The sequence below is a fragment of the Pinus tabuliformis genome, chromosome 4_1, assembly GCF_031772625.1.
Source record: "Pinus tabuliformis cultivar Carrire ecotype Pingquan chromosome 4_1, CPIR1, whole genome shotgun sequence".
Taxonomy (NCBI): domain Eukaryota; kingdom Viridiplantae; phylum Streptophyta; class Pinopsida; order Pinales; family Pinaceae; genus Pinus; species Pinus tabuliformis.
This window is the reverse complement of record NC_142303.1, coordinates 468,149,767-468,166,715: the sequence shown is the minus strand read 5'-3', so window position 1 is coordinate 468,166,715 and position 16,949 is coordinate 468,149,767. Positions and strand designations below refer to the sequence as shown.

General features: G+C 32.2%; 1 protein-coding gene across 1 annotated transcript; it reads right to left on the bottom strand.

Moving 5' to 3' along the window:
• Nucleotides 1-8,434: 8,434 nt before the first annotated feature.
• LOC149176470 (ethylene-responsive transcription factor ERF022-like) lies at nt 8,435-9,402 on the bottom strand. Its single transcript, XM_089423121.1, has one exon. It carries the CDS (start codon nt 9,295-9,297, stop codon nt 8,707-8,709), a length of 591 nt encoding a protein of 196 aa, XP_089279247.1. The 5' UTR covers nt 9,298-9,402; the 3' UTR covers nt 8,435-8,706.
• Between the last annotated feature and the right edge of the window lie 7,547 nt (nt 9,403-16,949).

The window sequence follows — 16,949 nt, the reverse complement described above, 5'->3', positions numbered from 1 at the left end:
CGCCAAATCAACAAATTCATTTGGAGGCTAGACCTTTCAGTGACAGCCAAAAGGAAGAAGAGACTTCTGGAGAAAAAAATGTTGAAGATACAAAGGAAACTGCAGAAGTTTCTGAACCAGTTTAGCAACCAGTCACTCTAAGAAGGTCTACAAGGGAAAGAAAAACTCCCAAAAGGTATGAATATTTTTCTTCATCTTTTGCTTTGATTACTAAAGATGGGGAACCTTCTTATTATCAGGAAGCAGTAGATAATACAGATAGCGAAAAATGGAAAACGGCTATGGAAGAAGAAATGGATTCCTTAGCCAAGAACAATACTTGGGATCTTGTAGAACTTCCTGAAGGGAGAAGTGTTGTTGGATGCAAATGGGTCTTCAAACTAAAACGGAAAGTTAATGGAAGTATCGAAAGGTATAAGGCGAGACTAGTAGAAAAAGGGTATTCTCAAGTTGAAGGTATCGACTTTCATGAGATTTTTTCACCAGTTGTAAAACTTGTTTCTATTCATACTGTGTTGGCACTAACTGCATTACTTAACCTTGAGTTAGAATAGTTAGATGTTAAAACAGCTTTTCTACATGGTGATTTGAATGAAGAGTTATATATGGAACAACCAGAAGGTTTTGTACAAGGTCGCAGCAGAAGATTAGTTTGCAAGCTCAGGAAATCATTGTATGGTCTGAGGCAGTCTCCCAGACAATGGTACAAGAAGTTTGACTCCTTCATGGTGAGCCAGAACTTTATTAGAAGTGAGTATGATCATTGTGTATACTTCAAAAATTTCAATGGCATATTCATTATCTTAGCTTTATATGTTGACGATATGCTTATTGCAAGTAAAAGCATGGAAGAGATCAACAGGTTAAAGGCTTAGCGCTCTAGGACGTTTGATATAAAGGATCTTGGAGCAGCAAAACATATGTTGGGCATGGAGATACACAAAGATAGGAAAAATGGTAAGCTTTGGTTATCACGGTAGAAGTATGTGGAGAAAGTACTTGAAAAGTTCTATATGAACAATGTGAAACCTGTTAATGTTCCATTAGCTTCCCATTTTAAGCTTTCTTCGGTTTTGAGTCCAAGAATTGATGATGAAAAGAAGTATATGTCTCATGTACCATATGCAAATGATGTAGGCAACTTAATGTATGCGATGGTATCTACAAGATCTGACATTTCACATGCAGTTGGAGTTGTCAGCAGGTTCATGGCAAATCCAGGTGAAGAACATTGGCGAGCAGTGAAATGGATGCTTCGATATCTAAGAGGCACAAGTGACCATTGCATCATCTTTAATGGTAGTGAAGGATCAGTCTGCGGATATGTAGATGCTGATTATGCAGGTTATTTGGACAAAAGAAGATATACTACAGGTTATGTCTTTACTCTTGCAGGTGGAGAAATTAGTTGGATGTCAAAGCTTCAAGAAATGGTTGTGTTGTCCACTACCGAAGCAGAATATATAGTTGCTTCAGATGCCAGTAAAGAACCAAGCTGGTTAAAAGGTCTACTTGATGAGATTGGAAGGACACAGGAGAAAGTGAATGTACTTTGTGACAGTCAGAGTTCTATTCACTTGGCTACAAATCCTACTTATCACAGTAGAACCAAGCACATTGATGTAAGGTATAATTTTCTGAGACATGTGATTGATGGCGGAAAAGTAGCTCTTCAAAAGGTCCATACAGGGGAGAATTGAGCAGACATATTCACAAAGCTAGTTACAGTGGAGAAGCTGCGATGGTGTTTAGATTCTCTTAGCTTGTAGAAGAGATGATGAATGGGCATCAGCAAGGGATTAGGAAAATTGTTGTCAAGGTGGAGTTTGTTGGTAATTGACAACTAATTAATGTAAATTTGGTAAATTGTATTAGTTATTGACAAGTTAGTTTCATACAGAATCAGCAGTTATGTAACTAAGGAGGCTCATATATAAAACTGATGAATGCCCAAACTATTGTAAGGAGAATCATTTATTTATTGAATAGAAATTCCAATCCCTTACCCCGTGGATGTTTCCTTGACACCCTATCAGGGTTTTACCACGTAAATCCTAAGTGTTTTACTTGTATGATTATTTTCATTTTCATTCTCTTTGTTGGTTAATTTAACCTTCTTTCTGGATCAATAACCTATTATAACTACACATTCAAGCTCAAATGCTTCACATAGTTGACTATTCACAATCGAATCCTTACTTGGGAAACCCTGATAAGGAGGGACCTTCAGGGGTCGGGGAGATGCTCACTCTGTGGGTTGGATTTTGAAGATAATATTCATCTTTTTTTAAACTACCGCTTTGTAGTTTCTATATGGGAAGAAGTCTCAAGGACATTGAAGATTAATGCTCTGGTGGACCGCTCCTCTACCCTTTCATGCCTTTCCTCCCAGACCTATACTCAGAGACCTTTAAGATTTGTGCCACAATATATTATTTGGGGGATTTGGCGCTCAAAGAACGACTGTATTTTTGAGGGAAAACATCTAGACGTTAAGATTTCTAACCTCCTAATTGTTGCATAATTCCAAGGGATTGGTCCCTTGTCTCCCAAGTTACATTCCTGCTCCATATCCTACATGGACTTGGAGGATATGCTCCCTATTGGGTATTTCGATGGGGCCTGTTCTGGAGGTTTGTGTGGATGTAGGGTCATCATTCATATTAGTTCATTTGAAGCCTGGCATTTTTACTGGTATGGCGGTGTTGTCTCTAATTGTAGGGCTGAAATGGTGGCCCTTTGGGGGGCAATGCAGTGTGCTGCTGGCTTTCCATTGACATATCTTGATAGTCGAGGATGGAAAAACCATCATTCAACGAGTTTAGGGGAGAAATGTGCTCAAGGCTCCCTCCTTAGTTAACTGGATGATGAATATCAGGTCCCTTCTACCCTATTTCTCAAACTGTTAGAAAAATATTATATATATGACAGAGAAATGCAAGACATATAATATGTGGAAAAACACAAACACATAAAACCAGAGAGACACAGATATACGTAGTTCACCTAGTTTGGACTACGTCCACCCCGAACAGCCAGTCCTTCCTTTCTATTATCCAGCAAAATGAAGAGACACAACCTACAACAGATCCGCTATAATATCCTCTATTTTCTCTCACAGTCTCACCTCTATGTTTCTCACTCGGAGAATACACATCTATTACACAGCCTCAATATAATGCCCTCATACCAAGAGAGGGGTTGCTTTCTAGGGCAAAAAACCCTAAACTAAACATAAATTCTACTGTCATATCACCCGCCTAATGAATGACCCAGATTGACTAGAAATTACTATACTTTTACAAGGCAATTTTACATCTGTTTTTAGCTCGGGGGCGCTGCCCCCAAAACCCCCATCGGGGGACCGCTGGCCCTCGGACTTCTCAGCCAGGGGGGATTAGCCCCTCTGGACCCCCGTGGGGGGGACAAGTCTTCCCTACACCTCCCCGCGTGGAGGGGTGTACAATCTTCATGGGGTATACATCCGGCTGAAAACAAAGACCTTTAAATAATCATGCTCCACACCCAACACAAACATCTCTTTCCAGCACGTGTATAGAGAGAAAAATTCTAAAGTTGATGCTTTATCCAAGCATGACATCTCTCTTTTTTTAGGGCTGATGCATTTTGAGCACCTGGTTCAAGATTCTGATTCTGGAGAAGGTTCTTTTGAGATATAATCCTTCTCGTATCCATTATGCTTTTTTTTTACTGGTTACTGTGGATGGTTTCCTCTCAGGGGTTCTTTTTAGGGTTTTCTCTATCTGTAGGTTGCCTGGAATGCTTTTTTCCTCTGGACGTTGTGTACTCATCTTTCTTTGTTCGTATTTCCTGATGCTTCCACTGGGGTGTCTTTTGGTTTTTCTTTGGATACTGGCCCAAATGCTATGGTGTTATCTGTTGTTGGGATTTCAGAGTATTGTTTTAACAAAGACAACAAATAGACCTCTAGCAAAGACCTTTGTCAATGTAAACGCCTCTTTAAACTTTAATGAAGGTTGTTGTGTTTTTTTCTCTTGAGAAAAAAATGATCTAAGATGTTAAAACACAATCAAACATTATCAATCAAATTTTGTTAGCTTTGAAGTAGCAACTAGTTAAACTAGTCTTAGGTTTAGTATATTATTAACATTTGGATATTGAAATATTAGTGTTTACATTACAATGCATTTGCATAGGGAATGGAATGTGTTGTAGTATTTTTTCATTTTGGATTTTTTTTTTTTTTTTATTCAGGGTGCACTAGTGGTTGATGGGTCTTTATGCATTAATGTTATACTTTGATTTTACAAATATTTTTTTAGATATACAATTTTGAAAATAGATTATTTGAGATTTCTATGATATGTTATGAGTTCTTGATAACATAAAATATGATGATTTAATTGTTTTGATTTATTTAAAGTTGAAGGAGGAAACTATGATATGATATGAGTTGTTGATAACATAAAATATGATGATTTAATTGATTTGATTTATTTAAAGTTAAAGGAGGAAACTATTGAAGTATTTTAAGCTAAACTGATTTTGTAATTTAAGGTTTTGTTTATAATATTCTCATGTCTTATAGCTTATCTAGAGGATGATGAATTCATGCCATGGCCATTGATAAAAAAGAAAACCATAAAATTGTTTAAGATTTTATAGAGGATATAATAAAAATACTAACTATTTTTTAGTGAACATAGCTCACACTACGTGAACCAAACCAATTTTGTCTTTTGTAATTTTGTTATGGTTTATTCTTATTCGAGTTGTCTTTAGTGAGATTTTTTGGAAGTTTTTCCAGTGGGTTTTTCTGGTTTAATTTCTCTAAAATCTAGCACAAATTTATTGAAATCACAAGCTTGATGGGTAACCCCTGCACAATCGAAGTCCCCTAGGGGGTTTTCAAGGTGTTGAATCCATATATACAGTCAAAAAAATAGTTTAAATAACACAAATCAAAATTTCACCTCAATTTTTTCCACCGGATAAAGGCACTAGAAAGTCCAAAAAGGCGCATTAAAGACAACTCCATTCTTATTATGTGTCCATTATATTTTAACACAAACTTGAATCATGCTATAAAATCATTTTAAAATGAAATTTTGTCATAGTTTATTCATGCATATTATATTTTAAAGCAAATTTGAATCCATACTATAAAATCGTTTTAAAATGATGCAACATTGTGCTTTTAAAATGATTAGGATTATATACATGACCCACAGGTGCATATGAATTCATAAATATTAGTTGGCTTATGATTTAGTATTGGGAATTCAATTTTTGTTATTATTTAAATTTATTTATTTGTAAAATAATCGGTTGAGGTCTTATTATGCACTGTTTAGTTTTATTTCTATTAGATACTTTTTTTGTTTTTAGTTTTATTTCCTTATTTCTTTTCTTTTTTTTGCATGAATTATAGTTTTTTTTGTAAGGTGACTTCTTATTATATTAAAAACATAATTTAGTAAATTTAATTATAATATATAAAAAATAAAACACACACAATATATATATATATATATATATATATATATATATATATATATATATATATTAAAGTGTATATATGTTAATATAATCAGTATTAGTTAGTCATATTTCTTAATTTTTGGTGATGACATTCAGAAATACAATATTTTATTAGTTGTTTTATTTTTGTGATGAAATATGTTTTTATTAAATTTTAGTTTATTAAGCTATATTTAGCTAAGCCGCAAATACTAGCTACTATGTAGCCCTTGTTATACTTGCGGCAAACATGTTATGCATTTAGTTTCGCTTTCACTATATATTAGTTTGTCTCCATAGTTTAACATTGTGAATTCAAATTTTGTTTTTTTTTAATTATTATTTAAACTTATTTATTTGCAAGGTGATTGGTTGAAATTTTATTATGGGTTGTTTAGTAACTTCTATTTCTATTAGTTATTTCTATTTTTTTTTCTCTTCATGAATTACAATTTTCTCCATATTTTCAATTTAAGATTACTTATTATTATATTAAAAACATATTTTAATAAATTTAATTATAAAAATTATATATATTAATAAAAAATAAAACATACATATATATAAATAAAATAAACATAAGCCCTAAGGGTTAGCTAAACTAGTCAAGTCCCTATTGTTAAGTACCTCGCCGATCGGGAGGTCATAGGGTCAATTCTCCTCAACGCCCTTGGGGTTGGGCCCTGCTAGTCGACCAGAAATATATATATATATATATATATATATATATATATATATATAATAAAATATTCCCTTTGAGGTTGATCTGCGAAGATTTTTCCAAGGGAAAAAAATATAAAATAAACATATATGTTAAAAATGTATATATATTTATATATAAAATATTAGTTAATTATATTTCTTAATTTTTGGTTATAACATTTAACAAGACAATATTTTATTAGTTATTTTATTTTTATGATAAAAATTTTATATTTATTTTTCACCATGAAATATGGGAGCTCATACACAAGTTCAACTATCTAATGGTTAGATATGTAAGAAGGGAAGGGAACAAAGTAGCAGATTTCTTGGCCAACTGGGGCTGCAATCAACAACATGGCCCAATGGAAAAATTATGGTCAATACAACCCAGGGATGATAGACTTAAAGCCCTAGAGGACATCTTTCGGCAAGATCACTAAAACAACGAAGAAACTAAGAATCCAAACAACAATACCCTCGGCTGGGGTGTGTGCTCGAGGTAGGAGGTGACAACGGACATATATGGTAGTTATGAAGTTTAATGGCAGGGTACCACCCACCGCCCCCCCACATGCTCATGGCGATGGGTGCAGTGGCCTCCCGCATGCAATCCGACAGAGGAGATGGGAGAAGTGACAGATATGGCCAAGACGGAGAAGGAGGTGAGGTGGCCAAGGCAGGATTGGTGACGCAATTGTGCCTGGTTGCATGAGGGGTGGGGCACCCGTATCAAGCCGGAGAGGCATGAGACAACATACCAAGAACTAATTCATTTCGCTTGTGAACATGCAAGGAATAGAGGAGAGATGGCTCGACCTGCACGTGGAGGAGGACACGGAAGAAGGGGGAGGGAGTCGACTCGAGCAACAGAATCGAGCACTTCGGAACCAAGACGTGGGAGGAAGCCTATAAAATGCCTCATTAGTGAAGCGTTGACAGCCTACAGGGAAGAAACGGATGCGGACATCCATAAGCTTCTGGAAGAATGGGAGGGGAAAATAAAACAAGAGGATGAATTTGAAAAGGAGATGGAGAATTGGCAGGGAGTATTCCCGGATCCCGGGAATACCAAGGGCAGACTCACCCAGTTTAAACAGACTCTTTATCTATATTGGCTCATGAAGAGCCTTATGGGGAAGACAATGGAGCAAATTTCAGTGGGGATGGCTATGACTCTCCAGGACATGCCTAGTTACAAAAAAGACTTGCAGACAATCCAATTCCAGTTGCACAAGCAGGACATCTGCCTAGACAGAATCCAAAGGCACATCCCATGCATCATTGAGCTAGCTGACATGCCTGGCGACTCAGGCAATGACCTGGCTCCGGTTGAGTCTGCCTCAGAATGACAACAGGGTTAGTCAGTTTCTTGGGTGTTTTTTTGTTTCTTGCGAGTAGAATTTACTTTTAAAAATGCATGCTTATGATAGATAGATATATAGGCTCTTATCATGATACTGAAACGTATATATTTTGGTTAGAACGACTGATACTATATTGTTTTTGGATGACTTATAACGAGGATAGGTGGCCAATAGACTTAGTTTCCCACTGGGCAAGTTGAAGCCACCTATCTTGTGGTTTAAACTTGCTTTTTATAAATAAGAAAAAAAACCTCCCAAGCTTAACAAACAAACAAAAAATTTATTTATTAATTTTTAGTTTAATTAAAAGCTATACTTAAATTAAGTCTAATTTTTTTTTTTTAAATCAAAATACTTGAATTTTATTTTAAGCTTGGCATGTCTTGCGGATTATCATTTATTATTTTAACCGTGACATGTGTTGCGGATTATAATTTATTTAAGCATTTATTAACATTGCTTTCCTAAGCGTTTTTGTTTTGAATGATTGTTTTAGAATCCATCGTATAGGTGTTTTTTGTGTGGCTCATCATCTTTTATTTATCTCGATGATGAGTCATATATAATGATTCGAAAAGTTCAAGAACAAAGAAAAAACTCTACGAGATAGAATTGGGAAATAATTTATAAACCTAATTCACATCCCACAAGTCTAAAATCTGAAATCTTTGCTTTTGTTTTGTTAAATAATGATCTTGTTGGACATAATGGACAACGGAAGAAGTTAAGTGAATGACTTTGAACTCTTGCAAATATTTACTAATACGGCTTTCAACTCTGCAAATACTTATTATTCAATAACTCTGAGCTCTGCAAATACTTACTAATTTAATAAATTTGAACTCTGCAAAACTTGCTGGCAGTTCCTATGATACAAAGCCCTTATTTCCGACGCTGTATCCACAGAAGCCATATCTCAAATTTTGAAATTTTGTTTTTGAAACATTTTGGGTTTCTATCCATTTTAATATGGGCACGCAATTAGAATTTAGACGAGAAATTGTAATGGTAATATTGTCTGTATTATTGTACCTTCATAATCAAATGAATTTCATTATATATAAAAGAATTCAAGGGGGTGGGCCCCATTTTGCGGTCTCACAATTTCTTCTCAAATAAGAATAAAGCTCTTAACTCAAGATTCATGGCAGATTCCTCCACAGCAACCTTCCTGACTCTCGTTTTCACTCGGCTGTAAGAAAGCCCCAAAATAATCCATGTACAAATCCAAGGGAGGAAAATCATTTAAATCTAGAGTAGTATCACTCTCCAGCCATTTGAGCAGCGCCGAATCCAAAATTATCGGACCCGGCACCGCCGAAATTTGTTGGTCATCATTGCCGCATTCCGCTTCCGAAAGGGAACATGAGAACGCTGAATCCTCTTCAGAAGGCCGCCGGAACTCTTCTACGGCGAACTTGGCGGCGGCGGTTCGAATTTGTGACGGCAATAGAGAAGAGGCGCAGGGGATTTCCGGTAGAGAGTCAGGAAAATTGAACATGGCCTTCGGTCCTCTCAGACAATACAGGGCAAAATCGTAGGCCCGCGCAGCCTTTTCCGGGACGTCGTAGGAGCCCAGCCAAATTCTGCCCACGGAATTGGGCATTCGTATTTCCGACACCCATTTTCCCCATTTTCTCATTCGGATTCCCTTGAACTGCCGCGACTTGAGTGAGCGGCTTTTGGGTTCGCTGTGGCTGTTCTGATTTGGCGAGGGTTTAGCCATGTCGGGGTATTCGGCGGGAATCGAACTCGGAGTTTGAAGTGTTTAAAGCGAAAGTGTGATGGTCAGTGGGTTTTGAACTCGGGGCGACTAGAGGTTCTTCCACAGTCGTGCAAGTAAATTTCAAATGACCGTGCCAGAATATATGTATGGCGTGCACGCGTCCGCACAGAGAAATGTTTAACGCGGAAACTTTTTTCTCAAGTATACTTCGTCGCTAAGTAAAATCTTTTTCTCCAATCTACTTCGTCGGTAAGTAAAATCTTTTTCTCCAATATACTTCGTCGCTAAGTAAACAGCGGAAGGCTTTTTAGATTCTAAAGGAATCCATATGATTTGTTCGCGTGGATCCGATTCGATGAGCGCAGCCCTTTTCAGTTTCATTAAAATGAGAACAAGATTACTTTTGGAATGTTCTATTTAGTTGGTCCCTGCCTTAGTTGGCATACGATAATAAATTATATTAATATTAATAAATTAATAGTTGGTCCCTGCCTTAGTTGGTTTACTTTTTAATAAATTATATATAATTTATTTCATAAAAAAAAACTTATCATTCATATACATATAATTTTATTTCTCTTCATTCATTTTCTCTCTCTCATATATATATATATAACTAATATATAAAAATAAATTTAAATTCCATAAAAAGATAATTTTTTGAGGATACTTTAATTATATTTAATTAACAAACCCAACAAACCAATATATTATTAATTAGTCAATAATTTATTATTTTTTATAATACACTAATGGTTTTATGCTCTGAACTTGAAATCCTCAATTTCAATACATTAATCATTATCAAATTCAACTAATAAATTAAAAAATAATAATGTGCATTTATATGAATCATGTTCAAACAAGGCCGCATAGCTAGCGTACCCAATTTTGAAAGGTATAAAATCACTGACACATTTGAATAAAGGCTACATTGTAGATACTCTTGCTTAGTTTGAGTATAGTTAATTTAGCCTAAAAGACATACATGAATGGGCAAACCAAGTGTTTTTCAGTAGTCCTTTGAAAGGTATAAAATCACTGACACATTTGAATAAGAGCTACATTGTAGATACTCTTGCTTAGTTTAAGTATAGTTAAGTTAGCCTGAAAGACATACATGAATGGGCAAACAAAGTGTTTTTCAGTAGTCCTTTGAAAGGTATAAAATCACTAACACATTTGAATAAGGGCTACATTGTAGATACTCTTGCTTAGTTTAAGTATAGTTAAGTTAGCATAAAAGACATACATGAATGGGCAAACAAAGTGTTTTTCAGTAGTCCTACAAGACTGCTAATGACCTAGGACTAGGAATAGTACCTCTAACAACCAGAGTGGTGTGGATCATAAATAGTACCTCTAACAACTAGAGTAGTGTGGAAAAATTAACAATAACTAGAAACAAATGATATTGATTCACTAATATTAGACAAAATATATTGGTAAAATATAATTTTAATATAAAATTATATAATATTTAAATGATAACTAAAAATAAATATAAAAATTTTATAATATTTATATGATAAATAAAAATAAATACAAAATATAATAATCCAAAAAAAATTAGTTGAAAAGTGGGAGTGTACTCAAAAGACAAGTATGAACAATCTATGTTATAGAACGAAATTGTATAGGTCTATGTTTGAAGGAAAATGTGATAAGTTAGATATAAATAAGATATATAAACATCTTGTTGACTAAATAAGCTATATAAGTGTTATCCAATAAATATTTGTTTGGATAAGATATATAAACATTTTGTTGATTAAATAAAATAGATAAATATTTGTTTGATTTTAGTGATGTAATGAATATAAAGAATTTATAAAAAATTTGTGTATTAAATAAAAATTAAATGGTTGATAAGTATTATTGGGTATTAATTCATACTAAGTATCAAATTTTTTTTTCATAATATATTATTTCACATTATTAATATTAAAAAATTATATAAATTAATTAAATTATAATTCTATTTTAAATTAGTATAGTCATCATTAATTATATAAAATTAATATATAGATATATTTCTAATTAAAAAACAAATAATAAAAACAACATAATAAATTAACTCTAAATAATAAGCGTTCAATGACAATTATAGACATAATATACATTTTTTTAATTTAATTAAAAAACAAAACACTATAACTACATTTAAGATAAATCTCAATACTCTAATTTGACTATCAGATAAATATTTAATACAAATTAAATCAATATCGTTTTTCTAATAATTATTAAATACCTTATTTCAAAAGTAAACCTATCTACAAATAATATATATTTCGATTCAAATAAAATTAAATACACCAATATATTATTTACTTTTAAAAATAATCGAAATTTCATTAATTCACAATAGTTTAATTTGACACATTACTTTTCGTGAATAAATAATTGCTAAAGCATAAAATCGTACATGATATACAATTTTTTCACAAAAAAAACATTGGAAAGTTTATTTTTAGATGCCTCATGCATTCCCATTGTCCATAGTTGTACTGTACAAATCTAAACACATTTCACTAAATGATTATAATTGGGTAGTTGTTTCTTTCATTTATCTATTAGTAAGTTGTTACGCACAAATGATCTAGTTACGTAAGGTATCTTTCCACTACACTATTATTGGTGAGGATAATTATAATTTATAATAATAAAATTATTTATTTATAGAAAGTTATTAAAATTAATGAAGTCATGTTTCACTAAATGATTATTACCGTAGTTGTTTCTTTTATTTAACTAATAGTAAGTTGTTAAGCACAAATGATTTGGTAATAGAAAATATGTTTTTGCTACATTATTATTGGTGAGAATAATCACAATTTGGTAAGAATAATCACAATTTATAACAAGGCCGCATAGCTAGCGTTCCAGTTTAATAAAATATTTTAATGTCATGATGTGTTGTATGTACTCCAAACAAGAATAAAATTGTAAAGTGAGTTATATGAATATTTGTTTAACCGTTTCTTATTAATTTTTTTAATATAATTAAACATTTTTTTGGTAGATAAAAGTTATATATATATAATTGACATTGAAGAGAATGATAACAAGTTAATAATTATTTATTTAATATTGAATGATGACAATTTTTTTTTATATAATGCCCATATTATAGTACACATGTAATGTCATTAGAGTATAGATTGATGTAATGAGAGTTGTGCAAATTGTACACATGTTATTTTTACATTTTTTTTCAAATTTATATTTTTTAAATTAAAAATAAAACTCATAAAAATTGTCTATTCAATACTTTACGCCAATGAGAAAATGGAATTTTTGAATTTAATTACAAACTATTTCTGTTCATGGTATATAATGTGATTTATGATATATAGTAATTAATATATAATGTGATTTTTCAAATTATTTATGTTTATTGTACATAGTAATTAGTGATATAGTACATAGTAATTAATAATAAAGTACACAAAAATAGATTCTTGTCATCATTACACAATAAGATGGGAGACATTTTAACCAATCATATTTAAGATAAATAGAAATAAATTTTATTTAAAAATAATAAATTTAATTTCATAATGTTAAACTTTAGATAGATTTTAATTTTTTTAATTAAAAAAACTAATAGCAAATCAATGAAAAACTAAATACTTATATCATGCCATATAATAGAATTATATATTTGTATAAAATTATTAAAATCAACGAAATCATAAAATTTTATTATCATGAAAATTATTATTCGCCTTTAAAATGACCAGCATATTTTAATTATAAATTCGTTTATAACACAAAAATTATTATACATACAAAAACTTTAATCTCGATAAAATAAAAATAGATTTTTTTTGAATTTTTTTAATAAAATATTTATGAAAATAAAATTTCGTTTGACTCACACATTTATATAAAATTACTTTAATATAAAAAGTCTTTCTTTACCCTTATTAAGATATGATATTTGAAATATACAACCGTGGAATAAGTATAGTGCATATATTTTAGATATGATATTTAAAATATATAACCGTCGAATAAGTATAGTGCATATATTTATATATGACCATGATGTGTGAATGCGAGAAGTTTATACGTTATATTATAAATGCTTCTACTTAATTCAATCTAATTTCACATTGCGGTCTCGTCACATGGTCAAAAGTAGAGGGCGCGGGCGCCGCAGGGAGTACTGGACACGTGTCCACTGTCCAGGACTCCAAATCTATTCAAGTCACTCAATGAGATCGCCCGTGCGACCGGTAGGGCCATAAAAATACTAGTCTGGGCAGGTATATTAAATTGAAGACGTCATTTTCTTACAGTTGCCAAATAAAAGCCCACCTAAATCAACCAATTACAATTTGAAAAAATAAAATAAAAGTATTAAAAATATATATATATTTTTAGTTTTATAATGTTAACAACATATTTTACCGTTTAATATTTCGTCATATTATCGTTTAAATTGCTCATGCTGACGTGGAAAATCTTGTATTATATATATATATATATATATATATATATTCAGTGACGTTAATAATAATATTTTATAAATGTCATTGTGTATTATGATTAATATTTTAATATAATATAAATGTTAATGTGTATTAAAATTTAGATAGATAGAATTTATATGCCATGTATAAATAAATAAGGTGTTGTTTAAATATATAATGTTTTTGAATTGTTGCTAGGAATTTAGGGATTTTTTGGAGTTAAATTTTAATTTTTGTTGTTTAAAAAGAGTTTTTGATTGAATATATAGATTAAATGCCTTGAAAAACCCATGGGGCATTCATATTGTAGAGAGTTTACAACTTAAACTTGTGATTCCAAGGAATCCCTAATAAATTTTAGGAAAATTAAATGGGAAAATATGTCAAAAAACCTTCCAAAAAGTAGAATAGAGAGATTATGACAATAAATAATAATATGATGTTTTTAATGTTTAAAATTATCAAGAAGTAAGTTTTAAATAGAATTTGGTTTGAACCATTAACAATTAAATTGAAACTCGCACTATATTAAGGGTTACAACTTCTCTGATATCAACGAGTTAATTGTAATTGAGGTTTTGATAATAATTATCACACTTAGATGTTGCTCCACTTTACCAAATGACAATTTAGTAAAAGCTCACTTCACGAATCTAGTAAGAAGTTAGTCACTTTGCATCAATAGAATTCTTTCATGACTTAGATAGAAAGGAGAAAATAAGTCAATTCCCTAACAAAAGCAACCATGCCCCCCATTGGAATGTGGAACATTAAAGGAAACATGAGAGGTTTACATATCCCTAACCCCTTAATTAATTTTTTCATGAACCATCCAAAATTTTGCATGCCACCCATGTGGAAAATTAAATGTATTAATAAAGGAAGGAATTTGAGGTTCATTATAATATATGTACCACTATACACTTCAAGAGTAATGAGGGATCAATTCCTTGAATTTAATTCAATGTCAGATGAAGGTGGGATAGTTTGCTGATTGGTCTTGATGGTTGGCTCACATTTGTTTGACCTTGAAGAATTTGTAGAGGAGCATAGATTGGAGGAAATGTATTACAAGTTAGGTTTGGTGGCTTTTGGGAGGAATTTCCAGTTAATTGTTAAGGCAAATTCCATTACTACCTATGGTGTATAAATTCGATGGGTAGTTTTGCTGATACAAACAAAATCGATCATATCATAAGAAATTACCAAATAATTGTCAATTTTTTGTTATTTTTATCGTTGATGCCCTGATGTTCATTGGATTTTCGTCTACTTCTGATCTTCATCAAACCTCTGATTCATGTTTGAGTAACTGTTAGGGACATAGGCGACCCATCGTGATCCACCAATGCATCGTGGTCGTCCACTATAGCTTGACACATGGCACACACGTGACATTGCTACATTAGCAAAGTATTCATCTCATGGGTGGGTTTGGCACCTTAGGGCTTGATTATGCCCTCTAAGGTGTAATATGTTGGCTTACGTGAGATGGAAAGGAAAAGGATTGGATGGAAAGAAAAGATACAAAGTATAGTAAGATGAGATAAGATATAAAGTACAAACAAATAAGATAAGATAAGATACGATACAAAGTCTAGACATATAAGATAAGATAAGAGGGCATGGTACATTCTTGTCAATATAAAGTGGAGCACTTAATCAACTCATAAAAATAAGATGTAGAAAGTGAGAAAGTAAAGATACAAAGTACAATAAGATAAGATAAGACATAAAGTACAAACAAATAAGATAAGGTGAGATACAAAGTACAGACATATAAGATAAAATAAGATAAGATGGTACATTCTTGTTAGTATAAAGTGGAGCACTTAATCGACTCATAAAAATATGATGTAGAAAGTGAGAAAGTAAATCTAACCGAAAGCATGAGGAAACAAATTCTAGACTCCATAGTTGGAGGTTTGTTTAAGAGGAAGATGTGCAAAATAAGAAAATACAAGAAATCTAAAGTGGAAATAGGAAATGAGCAATATATTTCACAGTTTATTGGACCTAGATCTAGATCTCCTAACATCTTAGGTTGATGGAAAACATTGATCACCATGCAATAAGTTGATCTTTTGGCACAAGCGGATCTCAAATACCAAGTTAGTTATATTACTAATCAGGTTATATGTTGGCTAGTCCTGACCAATGCCTCCTAAAGTTACTAGTATGATCGGGTCAAGGTATGAAGCTACAATAGTCCATGGCATTAGAAGGGTCGTCCATTAATTTGTTATTACGACTTCTTTAAGTGATACTGGTTGGGCCAAACAAGCATTCATGGTGTTTTATCTAGGTATAGGATATATAGCGTGGCAGTTGTATTGCAAAAATCCCATGATAACTCATGGTGGACATATAACTAGTTGTATCAATTATGCCCATCCACACCTAATCCTTTGCCTCAAGTGATTTCTCTACAACACATCATCAACCATTAAACATCATTTCCACTACCCTCTTCCCATCTAGTGGTGCACACTCCATATCCATATCACACCCCCATATCTTCCATCATATCATTCAGTGCACTACCAAGTTTGGAACCCATTCACACTGTAACTTGCTTATGTACTACCCTACATTATGAAGTTGGTAATTGGATAAAGCACACTTCTAAGTATTGATTAGGGCATTCAAATGGATTCAACATGGTGGAGTGTGCTTCAAGTAAGCACAATAAGAGTTTACCTCAAGTAGAGAGATATGAAATGAGAGGCTTGTTAGAGAGACCTTAGGAGGAATCTCCAGAGATAAGAAAGATATATAATTTGTCGTACACATTGCCTAATTTTGTATTGGACACTGTAACTAAGATTTTTGTCATGTTAATATCCTACTATTATGAAGAATTAATGGAGCAATGGTACTTTTTTGACTCATGCTTTTCTTATATGGGATACTTGTAGTGATCTTTATCGTTTAATATTTTTAATATTTGAGAGATATTTAATGCATATTTATAATAATGCCTGAATTATGAATATTCCATTTCTAAGAAATCCATATGTCTTTGTCGCAAGATTTAAGAACCTAAAGGTTTCATAATTCCTATAAACTTTAGTTCTACATAGACAACCATCAATTATGAATTAACATTCACCATTTTCCTTTTATTATTAAGCAAAAAAGGAAACAATGATTATGTATGTTTTAAGTTCA